Genomic DNA, 20,157 nt, shown 5'->3' with positions numbered 1-20,157 from the left:
TGTGATTGCCCATATCTAAAAACAGACAGTTCCAAGTTAATAAGTTACTAATATAACAATTGTTAGTGAACTCCAAAAAGACAAAAGAGAAGAAATCCATATGATTAGGCTAAAAAATAACTCTGTTTATCTAATGGAGATAAAAGATCTTCCTTTGCATGGATGAATTACCAAAAGGTGGTAGAACCTTCCTTCTGGTGGTTACAGTTCCATGGTAGCATGAAGGGTCTTGCTGGGGAGTATGTTATTTCTGACCTCAGTACTCCTTGGCTGAGCACCCTTGTGAAGGGTACAACTTGCACACTCATATTTGGTAGCCTTGGTTAGACTACAACCAGCTGCCAAAATTGTGCACACAGTGAAGAAGAAAGAAATATAGGATAAAGATACCCTAGAATAAAGACTAAAAGATAAATAAATACAAAAGCCATGCAAAACTTCAGAGCCATGGTGAGCAAGGAAAGCTCTGCTAAAATGTGTTAAAACCTTGCCAAACCTTGCTAAAATTTCTGATGAACGAGGTGCATCTCACTAAGCTTTTCAGTTTTATCAACTAGAAAGTGAGGATAATAAGCTTACCTTGACAGATACTTTAAATAATCAAATAGCATTGGTGAAATCCCTTCTGCAAATGATAAAGCACCATACAAATTCTATGTTTTCTCAATATTAAAATCTTACATCTTATAAACTCTATTAGGGTCCTTTCCTCAGGTCTTAAATCAATTTTATTCTCCATAAAAAAAAAAAAAACTATTAGTGGAAATAGTGTCACTATGTATATCCTTTAAATGTATGATTTTATTTTGCACATGGTTGAAATTTTATCCTGTGAATATGTCAGCACAATAGAAATAAAAAAGGAGGAATTTTTAGCATGAAGTAACATTTTTCTCAATAACAATACTGTAGACTGGAGCTTAAAAACAAAAACAAATTGAAAAGAAAAATTTTAGTTCAAGGTTGGATGACTATAGTCAGTTCATTTGGACAAAAGATAGATGTTTTTTGTTCCTGAGTATGGGTATTCAGCAGTTTTAGAAGGTATGCTGTAAAAGTAGGGCAAAGAAATCCAGTTTTAGAAGCCAGATTTCACAGGGACTGTGGCCTGTGTACAATGTCAAAAAGATAGGTCAAATTGGACAGCCGCATGAAAGGAGAGCCAAAAATAAATCGGACCAGCATATAGATGAAATAAACAATTTGACCACATATTTCCACATTTCAACGCATGATATTGGAATTACTAAGCACAGTTAATGTGAGAGACATTGGGAAATTCATTTAAATTTTCCACATGCTTCAGGTTTCCCAGATGTAATATCCAAATAATGAAAGTCTTTCTTTCCAAGGTGCTATCACATGCTTAGGTGAAGGACACTACAGGAGAAAAATAAAACAAAAACTGTTATCTTTTCTTACAAAATGAGATCTTATAACCTTACCTAATAGATTGGTTAACCACAAGGCCAGATCTTCTTTCATTGGTAGCAAATTAGCTTCATGTCTGCTGGCCAGCCACTGGCTGTACTGATGCATATCAGAGAGGCCAGGCCCACTGCGTACCTTGGGGCTCAGAGCAGTGCACATTATTTATCCACTTGTAATACCTATTTTGGAAAGAAAAGAACAATTGCTTTTTATACAGACCTCTCTTGTTAAAATTTTGCCATTATGGCACAGTAATGAACCAGAGCTGTGGGTTTTTTGATGACATGTCAGTTTATTATTGATTAAACCCCATGAAACACTATTAGCTTTATCTATACTGGCCCTCTCCCTTTTGGCCAACCGCTTGGTAGGAAAGAGCAGCAATCAAAGGTCAAATAGAAAATCAAACAATAAGTCCTAGGCTTTTGTGAAATTGGAAAGAGCCAGTTTCTAAAGCAAGAAATTTCACTTACTCTAACACAATAAAAAGTTATAGAGTTTGTTAACTTCCATTGTTTGGGTTAATTTTTGAAACCATAGATTTCCACAGGATTTTAGGACTGAACACTAGCAATGACAGTATTGCACAACTTATTATAAACACGTGGTCATTACTCTTAAGACTATTGACCAAAAGATTAAGCACACGGTTCTTTGGAGAGGGCCAAGAATCCCTGGACTCACAGTTTAGAAAACTGGGTGGAGGACAGGTGAGGAGGTGCATTCAAAGAGTCTCTACCTACATTTCTCTCTTCCAGTGAAAGAAAACAAAAACCAGAGAGTATGAGCGACTTCACCAAGATCGTATAGTTAGATAATGGCAGAACCAGGCCTTAACTTGGGTCTTCACACTCCAATATTACTACTCTCTCCATAATGGCACGTTTTTACGAAATACAATAATCAAGAATCTATACTGATAACCCAAGAGTTGTACCATAATTCTAACAAATACTGCCAGAGGTATTTATTTGTCCTCTACTGCCCCCTCTTTCTTGCTTTGTATCTTTCCACTTTAATCTGTTTTACGTACTTGGTTTTATTTGCGATCATCTTTAGAGTAGAAGTGTTTAAGTACTGTAATCTAAATGTAATATTTCAATATTTATGGTATTTCATTATTTCAATATTTATGGTATTTTAAAGTTAACAATATAAGTTATATACTCTCTTTTGGGTTTTATTCTTTGAAACTTTATATAGTATTCCTTTCCAGTTAATCTCAAAGTCTAATTCACTTAGCGTAAGTTATTTTCTTTAAAAAAAAAACCTGATGTTTAGAAAAATGGAAAACATGACCATCTCCCAAATATTTTGCTGTAGTATTAGAAAAGACCATTGGTAGTGTGAGTAAACACCCCAAAAGTGTCATAAATACACAATTTAAGAGCACAATTTCATTTCTAATGCAATTACTCTCTTGAGTAAATTTTTGAAAAAAATTACCATATATTTTCTTTGAAAACATTTTCCACATACCTCTCTAGTCAAGCAGTGCAAATGTGAACTGCTTTCAACACACCTTGTCAGTTACTACACTGTCAGTATAGGAATTGGAACATCATCACTGTTTATTCTTTCACAGTTAATAATAACATTATTTATCTAAGTCTTAAAGTTTTCTCCAAACCATGTGATTAAACACCCAAAACCTAAAACATGTTTTGCCCCAGTTCTTCTAAAAATATAATCAAGTCCTAGGAAACAAAACATCTCCCTACAGCTAGTTAGGACTCCTACAGGTCAGCCGAGCTCAGAAACAAATATTTAAATAATAAAGTCATAATGTTTAGCAACATGATTCATACATTTAAATAGCTAATTGAAATCTTAAAAGGGTTACCTCTAAAATGCCTTTCTTCTCAAGACACAATCTCTCCCACTACTTTCCTGAAAGTGAGATGTGGTAGTTCAGTAACTTTACCTACACCCTATTATGTGCTCTGCAACTTCCATTTAAGCATCAGAGTCCTATTTGCTCTACAAAAAGCAAGAAGACACCTCAGATTCTTAAGCTCATTGTCCAGCAAAGAATTCATCAAGGGATAGTTTACAGTAAGCCTAATGGCATGTAACAATTTCAATGAGCCAGAGGGACACAATCCTTCCCCTCAATACTTCCACTAAACAGTGAAGTTTTTATTTTCCTTGACAGTGGCACATTTATTTCTCATGTACTCTGTCCTATGTATTGCCAGAAATGTAATTTGAACTATCTTCTAATATTTACAGATGATCATTAAGTAAAAACAATAAGAATAATTAACCAATTTTATTTTGCTACTTTGTATATAATCGAAATTTTAGTGGTGAGGAAAAGCAAGAATAGAGTTACATTTTCTCAGGGGCAAAAGTGACAGAAAAAAGGCTTAGTGGGTAATTAACAAGCTATAGAAACCAAACATATGACTAACGTGTAGAAACCTAAGGTCACTGTCATAGATTGGGACTCTTCCGTTGAAGTCCCTTCTGAATAGAATTAGGATTGTCAATCCAATTTCTCCTGATCCTTTTTTTCATATTTCAAATCACCACCAAACTGAGCATGATTCCATGGTTTAGCTGAAAGTCACTACCTCGAGGTCTTGGATTTAGATTTGTCTGAGACATGAACATGAACATGGAAATGGATCCAATTTGGAGTATGGAGAATTTACCCCATGGTAAAATAGTTTCCATTTGAAATGAAGAAATGGTGGTGAAGAAAGGTCAAATAAATTTATATTATCTAGGAAAAAAGACTACTACAGAATCGTACCCTTCCTAGAATTTTTAACAAATGTTTAATCAATCTGGATGAGTTGAATTGCATTAACAAACTATAACAAAAAAGATCACTTCAGTTCTTTTGAATTCATTCAAAAATTTTCAAAACCACAAGAGATGTCAGGGGTAGCTTTTAAAGATGGGACATGAAATGATTAATGGTCCACTAGACTTGAAGAAAAAAATTAAGTTAGGGAGACAAAAAAAAAACCATGTTTTTGTAATATTTCTAAACACTGAAAGATGTTTCCAATGAAATTTAAATAATCTAAATATTTAAAAAGCTTGATAACTTTGGTAAATATTAAAGTCAATCACTTTGGAAAGAGGCATAAAGACCGAAATGCTTCTATGGCTCCTGTAAGCTTTCTGGGTGAATAGCTAGAAGTGGATAACTCAACCCTCAGGGCTTGGAATTCAGAAAAATAAAACTTAAAGGGAAAAACATGCAGAAACTTAATACAAAATCCTTCAAAGACTGTGTATGTGTTTTTTTTTCTTTCTTTCCATAGTAGAAGTGATTCTGGAATAACAATTATGAATACGATGAGACTTGAACTAGCCCAGGGGAAGAAGAAAAAAATTAATGACTCCATAAGTAAAATATCACATGTTTAAAGACTGTCTAGTTTGTTGTTTCAGAATTCCAGCTGAAGACATCATAGTTTTGACTCCGAAGAAAAAGTATTCTTCCATGCCACCTAGAGGTGTGCTTTAATTATGACCAAGATGATTTCTGGCTTACCTCTAGACTTTGCTGACATGTTAGAGAAAAAGCATTGCAATATTACATAGAAAATAAATTAGAAAGAAAAATAAGAATAAAATGATAAACATTATATATCACTACTATCTGCTATGAGATTCGACTAAGAAGCCTGACTAATGGATAGATGTTGGAATTGGAATTAGAAGTCCAGATTCATATAATGTCTCCACTACCTAGACATTAAGGAGCTAGTCTATTCTAGTCATACGACTTTTCTCTTTGTACTTGAGTTATTCACTATGTACAATGAAGGCTAACACCTTAAAGATAATTGTGAGGATTAAATATTTATGCCAGTGCTTGGCATATATTTTATATTAGTGAACTCTAAATCATCATCAGAAATGTGCCAAACTAAACTTCCATGGACTTATCTTAAAAAGAAAAGCAATTCTGTGACAAAATAGGAATATTATATAGAACTCTGTATCATTAAGAAAGACAAAGGACAAGAGGGAGAAATGCAAACAGATAAAAGTATTACTGATATAATACCATAAATAATGGAAAATTCAAAGTTTTCTTTATATTGAGAGGGATGCTGCCTCCAAGATGCTGATTAACCAGGTAAAGATCATAAGCTATTAACATAGGGAAATGCTATACCTCTCAAAATAAACATGAAAGGCTATCACTACCACCCCCCTCATCCATACATACACACACAGAGTCAACTATGGCCATTCAAAACAATAAGTCCTAATCAACCCACAGTCCAGAGGCCTATTCCTAAAGGTAAATCTTTGCTATCATCTGCAGCATTGACCTCGCCTCTATTCAGCTGTGCTAAGGATGTCAAACAATGCAGATACAAAGTTGCAAGTCAATAACACAATCTTTTAAAATTAAAAAGAAACAATGCCCCAAACCAAGCACCATCTCAAACTCTGGAAAGAGAAAATGCCATCTTTCAAGCTGAACTCACAGACTAAACCAATAAGGATGGTTCTAGAAGGCTTTCTTTCTCCATTGTGAGTTCTTTACTGCTTTGTTATTCATTTTGGCTAACCAATAATATCTTTACAAAAAGGTATTTTCAAGCAATGTCATGAATGCAAAATCTTAATCTAAAGGTCTAATCAGAAAATAAAATCCATAATTTCATCAGAAAGGCAATTTCAGATCTTGTAATGGGCCCCCCACCTTTGGCTCAGTGGAGCAACTTATTCGCAAATAAAAAAGCACCAAACATAAAGCAAAATAACACTCAATGCTAGTTTATCTAATTACATGATAAAACCTTTAAACTCAAAAAACTTAGAAAATATATCTAGTCAAATTCATCATTATTAATAAGGGACTGGTAGCCTAAGAAGACATTTTGCCCCAAGTAACAAGACTATTTAGTCAAAGTAACTAAAAGTGTCCTACTCTGCTCTCCTGGTACCCAACTTTGTGTAATGCTAACTCTCTTTTAGGCATCTCTTTCTCATCCCACAGGCCAATGATAACTTGTTTTTGAAGGAATCATGGTATGAATACAACAAAAATTCCTTCTCAAATCATGACCAGAAAAACTACAACTCAGTGGGAATTGATTTTCTATATTTTCATGATATTAGAGATTTCTTTCAAGTTTTTTTTTTTTTAGTCCCTCAAATAATTTAGCACAGATTTTAAAACCCTACTAGATTGGCTTGGGATATAGTTTGAGTGGAAAACCATCGAGAGTTATGAATCAATTAGACTATTTAAGGGACTTACATCAAAATTTCATATAAGTTGATTAGGTAATCCTTAATTCGTGAGACGATGTTGGTTTTTTGTATATATAATACAAAGATTTCTATTTTACTTACCTATAATGTAGTTAAAAATAGCACAGTTCTATATTCTGTTGAAATATATATGCGTATGTATATATGATGGTCTCATGGGAAAAAATTATTAAAAACTCAAGTGAATTGACTCTGCAAACATTTATACAGAAAATTATGCAACCCACAGTTAAGAGGTCCATTCCTAAAGGTAACCTTTGCTCTCATCTGCAGCATTGACCTCACCTCTATTCAGTCGTGTTAAGGGTGTCAAACAATGAAGATACAAAGTTTGCTAGTCAATACAAGCATCTCACTCATTTTGACAAAAGATATTTTCTACTTGTACTCCAGTTCATTTCTCTAGTCAGAAAAACAATCAGTGAAAAACCTTGATAGTGTTCAGGAGAAATTAAAAGAAACAATTGGATCCATTTTGGGCCTCAATATCAATACACGAAGATACCAAAACAACATTACAACATCCCCTGCAGTTTTAAACAAATGTCTCCCAGAAAACAAATTGTTATGGCCTCATCATTTGCTTTCAACCAAGGTAACTTTAGTTTCGCAAAGTTTCCCAGAGTCTACAAAATAATGCAGACTTCCAGTCATGAAGCAAAATTTTTAAATACACCATGCCTGCAAGTTTAAGGTTTAAACTAAGGTTTCTTAACAAGATACTAGAAAACTTAAGGGCAATCACATGACCTTTAGCACGAGGTGAAATAATATTTGCCATGTGCATTTAGTTCCCAGTAAAGCTCAGTCCACATCACTAAAGTATGGTGTTTAGCAATAAAGAAATAAGCCCAAACTTTAGTAGTACACAGGCTGAAATTCAAACTATCTTACTGTGCAGGAGACCACTCAGGCAGCCCTGTGTGAAAGCTCCAGTGTGCTTTGCAAAGGCACACCGTCCCTCATCCATCTGTCCCTTACCTTCTCTTAGGCAGTCAAAACCCAGATGCCCATGTTGGAGAGGACCACCAAAGCCACCACCTTCTGGGCAGTTAGAGGGAAGCATTCCTCGAGAAGGAGCTCATTGATCAATTTCAAAAACAGGCTGGGCAAATCAGATCCCAGAGGTAGTTAATCAGTGTCAACACTGCTAAGAGGTTGGGGGAAAGAAGCAATGAGCGAGCACAAGGGCTTGTTCTCTGCTTTGACTCTGTGAGTCTCAGGGGACTGCTGAAAAGGAAAGGTGGATTTCCTCTGCCTGACTGGTACATCCAACCTGTCTGAGCCTTTATTTTCACACTAGGATGTCCAATGGGTGTTCCTGCACACATGCAGATCTTATTCCCTCAGCCTAAGATCTCCCATACACAATTGATCTATCTTTTGGGTGTGTGGGGGGGAGGAGATAAATTTAAGAGTAAAGTTTTGCAAACTCTTGACTGTAAGAAGGTAAAGATGAAAGAGGCGAAAGGATGAAGATGAAGAAGGTGGAGGGGGTAAAGACTGATTTCAAAAAGGTTCACGGGGTGGGGGGAGAATTGAATAACCCTCCCCCACTTAAAACTGTATTGGAATTTAGAAGACAATCTGCTAACCCTCGCTTTTTGCTCCCTCTCCATTTAAGACAATAGAAACTTCGGATGTCTGGGCTAAGTTAATGGCAATTTTCCGTAATGAGCTGATAGAATTTGATTTCGCCAGGATAACTAGTACCTCCAAAGCAAAATTGGCTCCTTTGCTCCCCAAACAAGTTCAGATTCTCGTCTCCTCTCTGGACTGGACAAAAAGAACAATACGATGCAAAATCTTCCCAAAGAGTGTTGATACACGGGCTAGCTAGCGTTTGTTTATTCACATAAAACTCAACTCTGTCCAACTCATCAACCCAAAACAGTGAGTATCACCCCAAATCACACGTGCGCCGCTTTTCCCTAGCGTTCTGGTCTCATTGTCTCAAGGAAAACATTCAGGATCAGTCCATTAGGACCATCGCCGTTCTGCCTCTCCCCCACCCCCATAACAGACAATGCTGAGCATGCATCACCGACACCCTTGTGCACGAATGCATATGTGTGCATTTATAATCGATGTGCTAATTAGAAGTCCTCACTCTGTCCCTGGTTGGCTGAGCCGCTCCAGCGGGCTTACGTGCTGCGGTCATTTGGGCTGTTCCACAATAGGGATGAGGAACACATGGTTGTTTCTAGGGAATCAGAAAGTCATGCACTGCAGGGACTACCCACTCTTAGCGCCAGAGTCTCTCCAACTGTCCGCGTTTCTTCACCCTTCTCCATCTCGTCCCTGAGGTTATTTTTAATGACCTTCCCCCTCCCCCACCACCCCCCTGGTGCAACAGAGAGGCAGGGGCTCCCGCAGTCCCCGGCTGCAGAGCGCACACGCTGCGGTGGCGTTTGCGCGGAGCCGGGCCAGCCCGCCTTGCTCACCCCTGCGTCCAGAGCTGGGCTACTGGCTGTTCTCAGAGGCGCCTGGGCTCTGAGCTGGGTTCCCGCAGCTTCTCGGGGCCAACCCCCTCCAGGCGCAGGTCCTGCAGCAGCGGCTCCCCGCACCCCACCAGCCTGGCGGCAGCGGTAGCAGCTACAGCCGCACTGCCCCTCTTCATACTTCTCTGATGGCTCCTCTTGGTGCTGTTTGGGAAAACGATTTTTTCTCCCTGCCAGAAACAGATTTCCTACATTTCATCAGTCCACATAGACCGAGCGGAAGTGAAATGCTTACTTTTTCTGGTGGACAGCAAACGCAATTGACACTGATTTACCCTTCAAACGGGGAGAGATTGTATTACAAGTCCTTGGCAGCAATTCCGAGGTTGGGGCCAAGTTCCAGCCCCCTTCTTGTCCCCCAAACACGAACCTAAGAGAGAAAGGATGGGGGTGGGGAGGGATCATATTTAACTCCAGGGTTTTAACAGAGTCAATGGCTTTAGCACAATATTAAAATTGGGTGTTGGAAAAGTTCTGCGTTTCTGGCCAGTGATTTTGCAGACAGACATGAGCTTTCCAGTAACTTCGGCCACATTTCCTTCTAAATTGAACATTTTGATGTCTTACAATTCTCTTTAAATGTCAGATTTTAGAAGAGGCTACACTCCAGGCTGTTTCTGCTTTACAAAAGGAAATACAATTCCACCGTTCCTTCTCTCAGCCTCAGTTATGCTGAATGTTAGAGACAATTTTCTCCAACTGTTGTTTATTAGTACATGTATTCTGAGATGAAAAGTCTTCGCTGAAGTAGACAAATGTTCACGTGTCTGCTTCACCTCCAATATACAGTGGCCTCTTGCTGTGTCCTAATTGCCTCAAGTTACCACTTCCAATGGAGAGTCAATGAAAAGTATTATACTTTTTACTTGCTTTGTTATCATGTTCATCAGTTTCATGGATATTTCCAGCCAATGTTTATGATGTCAGTGACACAGATATTCTGATCCTCTCTTGGGTACCATTTTTAAAATGACGAGTTACCCAGCCCCCCTTCCATAAAAACTAACTGTAGATCCACAATAGCATAGTGATGCAGATAATTTTAAATATAATTGAAAAAAATGCGTTTTGTATTTATTATTGCTTTCATCTGGAAGTGGTTATTTTCTCTAAAACATGCAGAAATGGCATCAGTTATTTGCTTGTAGTGGCAATGCAAATAATGAAGAAAAAGAGAAAACAGAAAAGTTTGGTGGCATTGAACTACACAAGCTTTTTATTTTAGTTCAATTTGGTGTTACAGCTGTTAGCTACATATTCCTCCTTAGCTTCCCAAAAGAAAGGAAAAAGAGCCATTCCTCATTTTAAGGAGAAACAGCATTATTGAATATACATAAATAACTACAAAGCATACAGAAGTGGTTACTGATGAATTTGAGTAAATGAATCTCAATAATAAAATTTCTCAAAATTTTACTAGGTCTGAGTATTCCTACAGCCTCCACAAAGTATTTTGAGTGTCTGAACCTATACAATTTAAGTAAAAAGTCAAAGGTCCTTGAAAAATGTTCATGATTAAAACATCAGCCAATAAATATTAATTTAAGCATTCTCAGGATATATAATGAGTTCAGAAAACTTAGAACCTTGGACTTTAAAAATCTTATATCCTAGTGCTCCCTAGTTGTAAATATTCTTGTCACATTGTTCAATATTGATGTTATAAAAAGCAAAATGTAAGGCAATGTTTTTGTTGATTCAGGAAAATCCTAAATCCAGGTTGGGAAAACAAGGAGGCTTACAGAGAGGCATTGGAAAAGCATAATCGTTATTCTAAATTACTCCCTCTCGGTGCTTACTTTTTCAAACTATTTTTGGCCTTAAATTCTGCATTATATCAGATCTTCTTTCCTTTAAGAAAAAGCCAAAAGAAAAAATACCAAGATAAATATAGAATACAGTTTTTCTTCCTTTAACATCTCAGAGTTGTGCTGAATATTTTTTGGTGACAAAAGAGAAAGAATACAAAAGATTTCTGAAGAGGCATCAAAATAATGTTTTTATTTTAATTTTCATAGCATTTGTAATAATTCCCATTTGATTTTTATCTTGTGTTTTTCAAAATCAATATTTCTATACATGCATTCCAGTCTCTCAGTGATACATTTGTCAAAGATAATCTTTTGTCCAAGAATTTTCGTACCTTGGTTTTGTCTCAACCCAAATTGTTCACATTAGGAAATCATAGTCCAACTGACTCAAGTATAGCTTATCTGACATGAAGGTAGAGGAAGCAAATGCCTCACTTAATGAGATGAGAAATGTCTAAGACATTTGAAACTTGAAACTTGACACCATAAAAAAGAAAAATCAAGCCAGATTTAAAGAAAACAATTTAGTTTTCTCTCTTTAAGTTATCACAGCTATAGGACTTTAATATTAAAAGTTTCTGGGTTACTGTGTGTGTTTTAAACCTTCAACATGATCTTGAACATTAGTTGTCCCATTTATCAAATAATAAATTTTGAAAGTTTAAAAATGAGGAATAAAATATTTTTCCTCACCTATCAGTTACCCACCCTCTCTTTCTTTCTCCTTTTCCCAAATGCAAATAATATATACAGTAGTCACTTACTCAGAAGAGTGAAGCAAACCTTCAATAGTTGATTGAGATTAGAGGATACTTTGAAAAAAAATTTAAACAACATGGAAATAGACACTGAGTTAAAAGTAAGTAAAATAAACTTCCAAAGGTGACCAAGAAATTCTGATATTCTTAAACAGCTTCAAAGGAGCAGTTAAAGATGGCAAGCAATAGCCTTGAAGACAAAGAAGAATAATGATATAGAAAGCAGTAGGAAAGCATGCAATGATACTGAAACAATATATGAAGCAATATAATAACTTAGAACATTTATTTATATTTTATTGAAAGACTTCATCAGTGAGGTAAAATATATTTATCTTTCCCTACCTATATCTTGGTCCATGGTATAGGCCCTCAGTTGATATATATTAAAATATGGTTTATTAAACGTCATAAGGCAAAGAGAATGAATTTTATAAATCCTAGCATGGTAATTACAAATAGTGTTAGGAATAAAAACAGACTGTTTTCTGAAATTATAAACAATAAATGCTATTACTTTCACCACCATTCATATATAAAGCTACACAGAATAAATTAAATGAAAGAAATTTCTTATGAAAAATTCAAGGTTTACTCTCCACTTGATATGCAATTTTAAGAATCTATTGCTTTATTCTCAGTGGAGAACTTTAAACTTTGTAAGTAAAACACAATAGTAGCGTAGATAGTCATTCACTACTGTGCAAGACTCACTTTTGCAAAATGTGTTTTATATATGAACATATGTTTTCTAATTTTTCCATAAGGAATAGATTAAAATAATTTTATGAAACATACCATTTGTCTCATCTAGTTTTAAATATTCTATGCAATATATTCTGTTGTGTGACTTCCTTGTCTAAATTGCAGTTGGGTTTTTAAAAAATTTTTCCTTTATTTTTCCTTCCTTTATTTTCCTTTTATTCCTGTATTTTTGTGGTCTGCTTCTAAATCTTTTTTAAAAAATCTGTCATTCCTATTACAAGAAGCTCAAATTTAATGTAAATGTTCAATGTAAAATAGTTTTATTTTAATAACTTTGCCTGTCTTTTCCATCCTATATCTCCAACACATAGACTATCATCAGATATATAATAGGCACTCAATAAATAATTGTTGACTGAATGAGTGTTTATTATAAAAGAAACTGGTATCTTATGTAGCTTACTACTAATTGGTTATATTTTTATACATTATCTCTAATTTAGTAGTTTGGAACTCAGAATAGAAATAATAATGTTAAAATAATGTTACACATGATGGTTTCATTCCCAGCCTAGAAGCATTTCATCTGGTCAAATGTAACTGGAGTTCACTAAAACAGATGCTTGCCTGTGTGCCAGGCTTATAAATGAGGTCAGTCTGTGTCACTTGTCACTTCATTAAAAACCAAGGTTCATTTGGACTCAAGGTTTAAGCATAACCAATATAACATGAGTGCAATGAAAAGTAATAGGAAATATTACTACTGCAGTGGCTTTCAAATGTTTTTGATTGTGACCCACAATAAGAAATACGTTATGGAACAGACAAATAGAAACACACTCAGACACACATAACTAAACATATTTCACAAAACAGTAATTACCTCACTAATTTATTGCATTCTGATATTTTTCTATTTGACATTATTCTAACCTCTTCTATGCTATTCAGTTTTTTAAAAATGCTGTTGGAGAATTGTTAAAGTTGTTTCATGACCCACAGTTTGAAAAAATCTGACTGTAAAGAAACTTAACTCAGGAAAAAATCAATAAAAATTGAGGTAGGGCCTCAATGAACAGACAGTTTCATTATAAGTACAAAGTGGATATATTGCATATATTGTATACGCTGTCATTTGTAGATTTGACATGATGTATTGTCACAAAATCCCAAACCTCTTGCACCCTCACACTCCATGTCTTTGCTCGTGCTATCGAGAATAATCTTTTTACTTTCCTTTTATTTTACCTTTTACTTTCTCCCTCAGAAGAAATCTGATTCATTGTTCTAGGGACAGCTTAATTGTCACATTCCCTGTGATTCTCTTTGTCTCTCTGGCAGAAATACTGCTTAGGTCTCTATGTCTAGTGCTCTGAGCACTTTGCCATTTCTTCTATATCTCATTTATAACATAGTATCATGGTTATTTGCTTAAGCATCTATCTCACCTAAACTGTGAGTCTAGAGGGGAGGGACTAGGTTATTCATCCTTAGGTTTCAAGTCTTTATCACAGGACTACACCTAAGCTTGAATGAATGAATGAAAAACTAATTGAATGAATGAATAAATGAACCATCAACCTCTGAATAGCTGAAGAAGAAAAAGTGGGTGCCAGTGGGTGATGGAAGAGATTTGGGAAGGAAGGACTGGGCTCATCACAGAGGAACTAAATGGAAATCCCTTTGTAAAGACCACACCAGTTGTTAATTTTGAATCTTTGTTGCTAGAAAAATGTACACTACAAGTGAGATTTTACTATCATGTTTCTTGGCAGACATGGGTCCAGTTATTCATTTATTTTTGAAGACACTAATAATGTCTTCAACACACTGATCATGACAAACTAAGGATACTTTTTTGAAGGATGAGTAAACTTGCTGAAATTTCCATTATTCAAACTATGACGTATTTCACAAATAAATCTTTGCAAACTGCTGATTTACACTGAGCATTTAGAAAAACAACTCTTAAAATGATCTCATCGAAGGTTTTTGTAGTACCAAATAGTAGACAAGGCAGCATGCCACAAAAGGGTAGCACTCCAAGCCCAAAATCAGAGAATGGTGCAGGAAGGGGTCAGGGTCACTGGGGCTTTTTTTGGAAGAAGGAAATGTTGCCATCCTTCTGGGATCACAGTAGCCACTTGGCATCTAGAGCCATATTCAAAGGAGTTTTAGCAGCTATAATCCCCACCAAAGCTGTCAAGGAATAGGCATACTAAATTGTAATAATAGTCACTACAGTTAGCATAATAATTGGGAGTCCAGATTTGGAGACAGACAAAACCAGGGTCAAGTTCTAGTTTCTTCACTTGTTTGCTAAAAATTATGGGCAAATTAACCTTTTAAACTATCAGTTTCCACATCTGCAAAGTGGGATTAATAAATACCACTCTCTTACATGTCTTGAGAGTTATATAAGACAATATATGTAAAATGTTTAGTTTACTGTCTGACATTGAATAAGTTTGAAATGAGTGTTTGATATTTTATTATTAATTGAGCAGTCAAATCATCTTATTGACTCATAACAACAATCTCCTGAGATAAGGACATTACCATGATTAAAAATACAAGAGATCAGAGAACTTTACGCATCCTTTCTCTAAACCTTCCTCTCCTCCTCTCCCCAAGTCATGGCATCCCATTTTACTCTCTTTTAAATATCCGATGGCTTCCTGGTTTGTTCATTCATTCATTCATTTATTCTTCAGCCTCTTCTATGCTAGGGACTTGTTATATAGACATGAATTCGCACACCTTGCTCTGCCGGAGCTCACAGTTTAATAGAAAAAAAACAGTTTTAAAGAGTTAACCTAATAATCTCATATCCATTAAGCAGCATAGGTAGGATTTTCATAAACTCCTCAAAATAGGCCTGGGATAAAGGAGCGTGTCTTTTCTTACATTGGCAGGAGGTGTGTTAGTCATGGTTCTCCAAAGAAACAGAATAAATAGGGCACGTGTGTATGTGTCTCACATATATATATATATATATATATATATACACACACATATATATGTGTGTGTGTGTGTGTGTGTGTGTGTGTGTGTGTGTGTGTGTCATATAAATGTGTGTGTGTGAGTACATATACACACTTCATATATATAAAAATACATGAAGAGATTTATTATAAGGAATCGGCTTATGCAGTTATGGAGGTTGACAAGTCCCAAGATATTCAGGGTGAGTCAGCAAGCTGGAGACTCAGGACAGCTGATAGTGCAGTTCCAGTTGGAAGGCTGGCAGGCTCAAGACCCAAAAAGAGCCAATGTTTCAGATTAAGTCCAAAGGCAGGAAAAAGTCAATGTCCTGGTTTGGAGGCAGTCAGGCAGGAGAAATTCTCTCTTCCTTGGAAAAACGTTAGACTTTTTTTTTTTTTAATAAGGTCTTCTACTGGTGAGATGAGGCCCACCGATATCAGAGAGGGCAATCTACTTTACTGAGTCTATGATTTCAGTGTTAATCTCATCCAAAAGCACTCTCACCAAAACACCCAGACTAACATTGGACCAAATATGTGGGAACACCATGGCCCAATTTGACACATAGAACTAACCATCACAAGAAAAGGTGACAAGGAGCACTGGTGCTGATTTAAACACTCATAATGCTTATGACTCTCAGAAATCTAAGTTTTCCTCATTTCTTGTGCAAATTAAGATGCTAGAATAAAAGTAAACATGAATTATATATGGAAATACTAAGAAAAACATGAATTATTTGAAAACAAGGGGGAAAAAGCAAGCGTTTGTACTGTATCTTATTTTAAATAAAGCATAATAACTGAGGTTATGACATGCTCCTTAAGTATCAGTGTAGCATGTCTGCATCAAAAACTGCTTAACCTGTGAATACATAATACATGTAAATTTTCGACTGATCTTAAACACAAATACAGCCAGTAACTATTCCTGTCCTTATATCTGCCTGCATATATTTGAATAGAAAATCAAGGAGAATCTTTTCCCAAGAAACATCTTTCCCTTACTCTACTTCATTTTCTTTATTTCTACTAGCAATAAATTATTAAAATAAGACATGCTTTGTTCTTTCCAAGGGAGACAAAGTCCCTATCTTCATAGAATTTATATTTTACCAAATGAAGAACTTACATTTTACTTAAATGAGACAGTAATTAAGCAAATAAACCAATAAAGCTAGGTGGTGGTAAGTATGCTATGCACATGAATAAAGTGGAGGTAAGGGTCAAAAAGTGCTGAGAGATGGTGGATGTTATTAAAATACATGTAAAATAAATGTATAAATAAATAAATATTTTAAATAAAAATTGCTAATGTCCAAGGGAACAGAAGAAAAGTCTGTCCCAGCTCTCAGAGAGAGACGAATTCCCCTCTGTATTTGTTCTTTCTGGGTCCCTAGCTGATTGAGTGGTGCCTGCCAATGCTGAGGGAAGATGTTCCCCACCTAGTCCACTCAGATTCACATACTAATCTCCTTTGGAAACACCCTCACAGACACACCAAAAACAATGCTTTGCCAGGTTTCTTGGTATCTCTTAATCCAGTCAAGTTAACACCTAAAATTAAGATCACAAGTCCACCCCTTGCCAACTTGGCACCCAGAGGCATCTTCTTAAACCATACTTAGTTTCCAAATAAAGACAATAACAAGGTAATAGTTCCACCTGACCTGATGCTACTAACGTGATGAAACTATCTGTGTACAACTAAAAATGTACTAATTGCTTCCCCAGAATTTGGCTTTCAGGATTTCAGTATTTTAATCTTTTAGGATTGTGATTTTTCGGATTTTTAACATCGGGAATTAGAAGTTTCGGATTTAGACTTTAGGGATTTTGATCTTTCAGGATTTCAACATTCAAGATTATGGCACTCAGATTGGATTATGTTCCAAACCCCCATCAGAATGGACGCAAGAGGGAAGAGTAGGCGATAAAGTCAGGGAGATAGGGCATGTGTCCAGATCCCATATGGCCTTGTAGGCCTTTCTAAAAACTTTGCTTCTCTCAAGAGTTTGAGCAGGGGAGTGATATGATTGGATTTATAGTTTAAAGCTGTCACTCTGATTTGGGAGTGTGTGTGAGTGCAGGGAAAATAGTTCAGGATTCTATTGCAGTAATTCAGTGAGGAGTTTGTGATTTGAATGAGAGGGAGTAGTAAAGGACTTAAGGGTGAGTAATTGGGTTCTTTGTAATTTTTAATGGTTATTCTCTTTTCTCGTCTTCATACTCTTTCTCTCAGTATTTTCATCTTATAATAAGTCAGGTAAATTAGGTGAGTATCAAATCCTACTCTAAAAATCTACGTTCCACGATACATTTTGTTATGATGTTTATTTTAAATCATTATTTAAACATTATCACAACTTACTGATAGATGGATATGTAGTGTGAGAAACAGATGAGAAGAACTCTTAGGGTTTTATTTTGTTTTGCTTTTTGTAAGCAATTACAAAACCTATGATATCTTTTACCGAAATGAGAAAGATGCTGGGAACGAGTTTTTTTGTTTTGTTTTACCTTATCACATTTTGAGGGAAATAAAAATCAGGTTTCTATATTTTGGACAAGTTAAGTTTTAGATGTTTATTTGATATCCAACGGGAGCTATCGTGTGGTCCGTGGAGCATAGGAAGAGGGTGAGTCAAATTGATGAAATCTTTTAAAAGTAAATCTTGTGTGGACATACAAGTATTCAATTGTCTCCATTCTTCCTCTTCTCACAAATACATCCAGATTGCTTTGTTTCTCACATTAAATATTGGGGAATTGCTGGATAAAAGTAAAATTTATAAATATTTTAATTGTTTAGCTACCTGTTGTATAACTCTGAGGGAGAGTAATTCAGTTCATTACTAAATTGTGAAGCACATTTAAACACTAATAAAATGCATTAGGAGTAATATATGATTGTGAGCCAAGATTTGATGCTCACATAATTGAGCTGCCCCATTTGACAACAAAAGCCCTGAAGAGAAAGAGTATGAGCAAATAGGCTAGTCATGACCCTGCAGGTTAAGAGAAGAAAATAACCTCATAAAGAATCTTCTGTTCAGGACATAACCTAGGTTTTTTAAAATTCCTTCTCTATTGTTTTCTCTGTTCTTCTTTGCCTTGTTTATATTTATATGCTTTGTTTATTCAGCTCTCTTTTACTTCGTGTGTATGTGTGTGTGAGTGTTTTACCCTGATTAGAGTCTGGTCAGTTTTCCTTCTAGAGCAGCCAATTAAGTCCACACCCCAACCACTTCCTTTAGTGAGTTCTCACACTTTGCACCACTATGCACCCACTCTAATCTCCCCGGACTAGATATAAGACAACTAAGGAGAGCCCCTGTGCCCTAGAATCTGTACAATTATTTAAATTAGCCAGTCCTACCCTGTTTGCCACACATTGGCTGTTCCCTACAGCTCCAGTTTGCTGTTACCCCATCGCAGGGTGAAACCCTATGTGGCTGTGCCTGGCAGCCTTGTCTCACTTGCAGCTGTAACAAAGAGTTCTGCTTTTCATCGGTCGGGTGTTGGTGTGTTGGGTTCCACCATTAAAAGAATTTTTAAATTTCACAAAACAGGAAGGGATGAAGCATTCTCCTTTAATCCTGACCATTTCCCTTTCTTCACCTTATTCATGGTTCGAGAATTCTGCTCTTCTTATATGATTACCAGATTTTTTCTACTTCACTGCCTTTGTCTTTTTTAATGATCTTTCTTTCTCTCTTTCTTTCTTTCTTTCTTTCTCTCTTCTCTCTATAGAAATATAGTGATCATACTACCCTGGGCTCAGGGTTTTTTATAAGTTATCTCAAAATACTTCATAAAAGTTAAAATTAAAGAAAAGATACAAGTAAGAAAATATTAAACCTTTAATAGAGTAAAAATGAAATGTCCAGCATAAAGTATAAAAGCATATAAGTGCTACACATAATCCACCCTACACACACAAAAAAATCATTACAAACACCATCAATGGGAAAGTAATAAGCAGTATCTCTGCATGATGGGCACTGTAACTTGAACTGTCTTTGACTATTTCCACCGTAAGCAATTTTCTCTAGCTCAAAGGTCTTGTGGCTTATGAATAAAGTATGGGGATGATTTTCATTTGTTAATACTGCCTTACTACTTGGTTGTGAAATTGTGAAAGCATAAGGTTTACTTCTAGATGCTTTTTTATTTACATTTTTTAATTCCAGTGATTCTTTATAGTTTACTTGAGTTATGCATTATTCTTTGTTTTGCTCAATATGTGAAGATTTTTATTACATTCATTAAATTTTTCCTTTATACAGTTCTGTACTATTTTTGCTTTTCTTACATCAATTCTCTTTCATTCAAAAAACATCTTCTTCAACATTCTATGTCTTGGGCAGATCTTCCTAATTGGTGCTGGTGTCTATCATGTGCTGTATTAAGAACAATAGCAAGCGAAGGTACCCAAGGCCCTTTATTAATGACATATGCTGCTGTGATTTGTAAGGAGACTATGAAATGCTTCAAGCTTCAGAAAATACAGCCAAGTTTAAAACCAAAAATATCTAAGCCAAGAATCAAAAGAGACATAAGCAACTAGTATATGCTATGGTTTTATAGTTTGTAGAAATTACAGACATGACTGAAATGAAAACTTGCCAATTTGTTTTATAACATTTTTAGTTCCTTGTTCATGAATAAATTTGGTCCACAGTTTTATTCAGATGTGATATCACCAATATTG

General features: G+C 35.7%; 1 protein-coding gene across 2 annotated transcripts in view; it reads right to left on the bottom strand.

Annotated features, from left to right (window-relative positions):
• The window catches only part of GAS2 (growth arrest-specific 2), a 129,584-nt gene extending 120,170 nt beyond the window's left edge, over positions 1-9,414 (bottom strand). Inside the window, exons 1-2 of one of the 2 annotated variants that reach the window (XM_012643495.1) lie at positions 9,129-9,414; positions 1,446-1,610 (exon numbers count right to left, since the gene is read on the bottom strand). In XM_012643495.1, the coding sequence (XP_012498949.1) occupies positions 1,446-1,590 (145 nt within the window). In that variant the 5' untranslated portion in view covers positions 1,591-1,610; positions 9,129-9,414. Of the gene's footprint in view, positions 1-1,445; positions 1,611-7,665; positions 7,906-9,128 lie in introns of those variants that run through there. The other variant, XM_012643496.1, reaches the window with a different exon arrangement.
• Positions 9,415-20,157: the final 10,743 nt, after the last annotated feature.

Source organism: Propithecus coquereli, unplaced genomic scaffold (genome assembly GCF_000956105.1).
Source record: "Propithecus coquereli isolate 6110/MARCELLA unplaced genomic scaffold, Pcoq_1.0 Scaffold198, whole genome shotgun sequence".
Classification (NCBI taxonomy): domain Eukaryota; kingdom Metazoa; phylum Chordata; class Mammalia; order Primates; family Indriidae; genus Propithecus; species Propithecus coquereli.
This window is presented reverse-complemented; position numbering and strand designations above follow the sequence as displayed.